The sequence below is a fragment of the Octopus bimaculoides genome, chromosome 25, assembly GCF_001194135.2.
Source record: "Octopus bimaculoides isolate UCB-OBI-ISO-001 chromosome 25, ASM119413v2, whole genome shotgun sequence".
NCBI lineage: Eukaryota > Metazoa > Mollusca > Cephalopoda > Octopoda > Octopodidae > Octopus > Octopus bimaculoides.
Window position 1 is genome coordinate 16,059,130 of NC_069005.1, and position 5,365 is coordinate 16,064,494.

The 5,365-nt window shown below is 36.3% G+C and overlaps 1 protein-coding gene across 11 annotated transcripts in view; it reads right to left on the minus strand.

Annotated features, from left to right (window-relative positions):
- LOC106877382 (RIMS-binding protein 2) overlaps positions 1-5,365 on the minus strand; it is an 888,511-nt gene that overhangs the window by 706,833 nt on the left and 176,313 nt on the right. For all 11 annotated transcript variants that reach the window (XM_052976546.1, XM_052976547.1, XM_052976545.1 and 8 more), the window contains one exon: positions 3,526-3,645. In XM_052976546.1, coding sequence (XP_052832506.1) covers positions 3,526-3,645 — 120 coding nt within the window. The remainder of the gene's footprint in view (positions 1-3,525; positions 3,646-5,365) is intronic.

The window sequence follows — 5,365 nt, forward strand, 5'->3', positions numbered from 1 at the left end:
CGATACTTCAGACTTATCATCTGATGAATTTACTTTGTTGACATTCTTCATCGACAGAATTTTTATACCTTTCAACCTTTCAATCAAGTCCGCCTTTCTTCCAGTAACATACTGTCCATATAATCTTAAATATTTCTTTAACTCAGGCACAGTAAGTACTTCGATAGCTGAATCATCGAGCTGCTTTATATCCATGATAAGACGTAAAACAATAACAATAGCGTAGATAGTCTGCGGAAGTTTGTCTACATGGAGCGCCGCCTAGCCAAGGGAGATAACCTACTTATAGGAAAGCCCTATAGTGACATGGGCCCTTGATGCAGAGTACATGCAAAGACTAAAAAGAAATGAAACTAGTAGGCTCTGTTGGATGGATATCAGTGTGCCTTTATGACATCCCATCACCACCATCTTTGCACATCCACTAGAGCATACTGACTTCATTCCATTCTAGTCTCTGCATTCAAGGCCTATGTTGGAATATTTTCTTTGCAGATAGGATCAGACTCATGTCAAAGAATAATGACCTACTTATAGAACCATCCTGGGAAAATAGTCTGTAGTTCTTATGTTCTACGTGGAAACCTCACAGCAAGAAACCCACTCTCCCGACATTCCAGAGACCATCATCTACATCCTCTCGCAGTTTCTGTCATGTGATGTTAACAATGTCTACCAAGGGAGGTAACTCCCTATCTCTAAAAGCACATAGAACATCTCAGAATATTACGTTTCACTACAATATAGCATTGTTGTTTGCACACATGCATCATATCACACACACACACACACACACACACAAAAGGAATGCTTACAACCAAACTTATTTCCAATCATTAGGAAAAGAGAGTTCTTTTATGAGTAATTGTCATGGTTTTCTCTTGGGTTTCCAACAAGAAGCATTTAGAATTTATTTCAAATTTCATCCTTTCACAAACTACTGAGGTTTTGCTGAGCTTTTCTGTGGCACTGAGCAGACCAAAGAGAAAACTTACATTTAGCCATTACATTTATATAATTTGGTTGACAGAAACTGTGCAGAAACCTGTCATATATGTGTATGCCTGTGAGTGCAATTGTGTGTGGCGACCACCATCAGTTTGTTTATGTCCCTGTAACTTAACAGTTTGGCAAAAAGTGACTAATACAATAAGTACCTGACGTAAAAAAATTATTAAGGTTGATTTCTTTGGCTAAACATTTCAAGGCAGTGTCCAAGTATGGCCACAGTCCAGTGACCAAAACAAATAAAATATGTAAAGGAATTACCTGTGGAAGCCCATAGCTTAGTGGTTAGGACATTTAGCTCATGGCTGTAAGGTTGTGGTTTTGATTCCTGGACCAGATAATGCCTTGTGTTCTTGAGAAAAGCACTTTGCTTCATGTTACTCCAGTCCACTTGGCTAGCAAACAGAGTAATCCTGTGATGGACTGGCATCTTGTCCAGGGAGGAACATATACACCAGAGAAACTAGGACACTGACCTTATGCTCCTTACAGAATGATGTGGACTAACTGATTACCTGACAAGCTAAAGAAAGTTAAAATCATTGGAGCAGTCATTTTTATTATACCTCCAAAATTACGTAATGCTAAATAATGATACCACTGGAACTGATGGATTGGGAGTTTCAGTCACAACTAAGTAAATAACCACATGGTATGCGAATAGTAATCAAATACACACTGATTGATATGCTGTGGCATTACAATCAAATAAACAATAAATATACTGGTTTCAAATTTTGGCACAAGGCCAGCAATTTTAGGGAGGGAATAAGTCAATTACATCAACCCCAGTGTTCAACTGGTACTTATTTTATCAACCCTAAAAGGATGAAAGATAAAGTCAACCATGGCAGAATTTAGACTCAGAACATATGTAAAAATGGACAAAATGCCGCTAAGCATTTTTTCCGGCATGCTAATTATTCTGCCAGTTTGCTGCCTTCAAACAAGAGATGCAAAAGGATGCTGTAAAGTTCCTGGCTTTTGGTAAAAGAAAATACAGGAAAATCAGAATTATGATTTTATTCAACATATTCTCCTCTCAGATTCACACACTTATTGCAGCAGTCCGTCAGTTTTTCTTAGCCCTTAAAAGAACTCAGAAGGTTGGGCCTCTAACTAGGCCTTTTACAATACCCTAAAAACTAAAAACATATTAATATGTTAGCAGTCAGTCAGACAGGAGTAGATAAGCTTTGATGTGTAATTAACAGTCAATTAGGATCAACAAACTACAGTGTAGGGGGTCAAATCCAACACATCAACTGTACTGAATATGTAATATCACATAAAATCTTTGTTTTCCTTATTAATCTTTGAAGTGGACTGGAACAATGTAAAATGAAGTATTTTGCTCAAGAACACAACACACCACCAGGTGTGGGAAATGAAACCACAATCTTGTGATTGTGAAAGCAACACAGGTAGATATTCAGGAAAATGACAGTAGTTAATTAGACACTGATAGATAATCTAAGATGTTAGTAGTTAATTAGACACAAGTAGGTGTACTATGTCAGCAGCCAGATACTGTTAGGAATGCTATGATAGTAATTAATTCTTTCTAATTTTGGAACAAGGCCTGAACCTTTGAGGAGAGGGAGAAGTCAATTACATCAACCCCAGCACTTGATGAGTACTTTTTTATCAACACCAGTACTCGACTGTTACTTATTTTATCAACCCCCAAAAGATGAAAGGTAATGTTGACCTTAGCAAAATTTGAACTCAGAACATATAGAGCCAGAAGATATGCAGCTAAACATTTTGTCTGGTGCTCCAATGAATCTGCCAGCTTGTACACACATACAGCTATTCTATATATTAGTAGTTAACTAGGCACTGGTAGATATGCTAGTAAATTAAACACTAGTAGATACAGAAAAAAAAAAATAATATCCACTAAACTCACCAATACACTCCAACCACTCTTCCAAAGATGTTATATATCTTAACCGTTTGCCCATTCAAAGCATTTTCATAAGTTTATCTTAAGCGTCCATGCTTGTTTTCAGACTTTTACTTAGCCCTTGTTAGCCTGAGTAATATAAATCTTTCCTTTCATAAGACCCAAGTTACTCTGGTGGTTGAAAACAAAATTTAGAATGTCTGTCATGTATGATGCATGAAAAGCAGGTAAATATGTCCTGAGTGTCACAGGCAAAAGGTTGTTAACTAAATTTTTCTACCATTATGATAATAACCTCTGATCCTTGGAACTGATTAGTTTCATGCCACCTCCATCCATGACCACCTGATTCACTAATCTCTCAGCATCCTCAGCCCTTAAACTACCACTATTTATAATCCCCTCTCTCTAGAACATCTTCCATTTGGAAGGTCTTCCATGTCCATGTTATTCTTGCAGTTGCAGAAACAGTTTTATTGATTTTAATGGCCTTGAAGGGTCTGTTAAGATTATGGACACAACACATTATATAGGAAACTTAACACAACATATCACAGTGCACTCCAAAGCAGCAAAGTACAAAAATAGGACATAAAAATTTAACTTACCAATGATTCATTTTCATTCTTCAGAAGCATGGTTTTCCTTTCAAGTTTGAGAACCTGAGACTGAAGTTCCCCTACCTTCTTCTGTAGGGGTTTCTCCTTCTCTTCAAAAAGCCTTTTGTTCTAAATAATAAAAAAAAAAGACAAAAAAAAAGCAATTAAATTAAAGTTTAAAATTATTATTTTAGAGAAGATGAACAAAGCTGGACATTCAGATAGTAACAAAGGAAAAGATCTTTCTTTTAAGGTTTATTAGATTGGTACAATTTTATATTTGCTGAGATGAGGATTTTATATTATGTCTGCTGTCCTCCTCATCTTGGTTGTTGCTTTCATAACATTTTGGCTGCTGTATGCTCCAGCCTCCTTCAAACACCTGAACAAGGTTGGAGCATACAACAGCCAAAACATATTGAAAGCATCAATCAAGATGAGGAGGACTCTAGTCCGACTAATATAAACAGTAGACATTTTATGAGAAAGAGACCTCGATATTATGCAAATAGAGGAATTTATCTGTAAAAATATGTGACACTTATTCAGTAGCCATGATAAAACTCCGAGTTTCGGATGCCAGGGTGGGAGCCCACGCCAACATCTCTTCAGTTATCCGGCCAATTGAAAATTCCTGAGAAAAATGACCGTTAAAAACAATGGGAAATTACTGTGTAGTGACAAGGTCAAAACGCGTCTAAAACTGCGTATATTATTGCATGCACGCATATATCCATATACACACACACATATCTCTATATACGCATGCATCCACGTGCACACACACAAGCGCACACATATAAAGTTCCCTGTACGTGTCTATAGGCGTATAGGAAAAAACAGGGTGGAGGGGAGAAAACAGAAAAATATGTGTAGAAAAAATACAAAAACATTAACCCTATAATTATATAAAAAACAAAAATAATTAAAAATATTAAAAAATATAAAATCCAAGTAAAAAAGGTGAAAAACTTATACATAGACACAATATAGAAACCTATCAGTACAGTCCCATCAGCAGGTCCTATCAGTAAAAATATTAAAACATAGGCCAGATAACTGAAGAGATATTGGCAGGGGCTCCCACCCTGGCATCTGAAACTCAGAATTTTATCATGGCTACTGAATAAGTGTCACATATTTTTACAGCTTTTCTACAGAGTCCCATAAATTATTGTTCAAAATATTTTGGTACATCTTTACATTCATTCTACCATCTATCACATGTAAATTGCCAGTGCCATTTGCAGAGAACACCCCTACACAATGCTGTTGCCACCTCCAAACTTTACAGTAGGAATTATGTTTTTCGGCGAATAGGTGGTACCATCTTTCCTCCAAACATGGCTACGCGAATTTCGTCCAAACAATTCAATTTCCAACTTGTCTGTCCAAAGAACATTTTCCCAGAATGTATCAGATTCATCTTTATGTTCATAAACAAATTTTAAACAGGCATCTCTATGCCTTTTAGTCAACAGTGGAGTTTTTCTAGGAGAGCATGACTTCAGTTCATTCTTATGAAGTTCATTGCTGATTGTTCATAGTGTAACACTAGTCCCTGAAGCTAACAAATCTTCTTGCAACTCCTTTTTGGTGATCATTGCGTTTTTTTCGATACTTCACTTCATTTTTCTTAAAGATCTAGGGGAAATCTTGCGTAGTGCACCATATCTTATTCTGTTTTCAACAGTTCCCAATTTTTTATATCTTTGAATAAATGAAGACATGGTAGAAAATGGAATACAAAGGGTCTCTGATATTTTCCTGTAACTTTTACCTGCTTTCCACTGTTCAATAATTAAGTTTTTCACTGAATTTGTGAGTTCTTTACTTTTCGCCATTATTA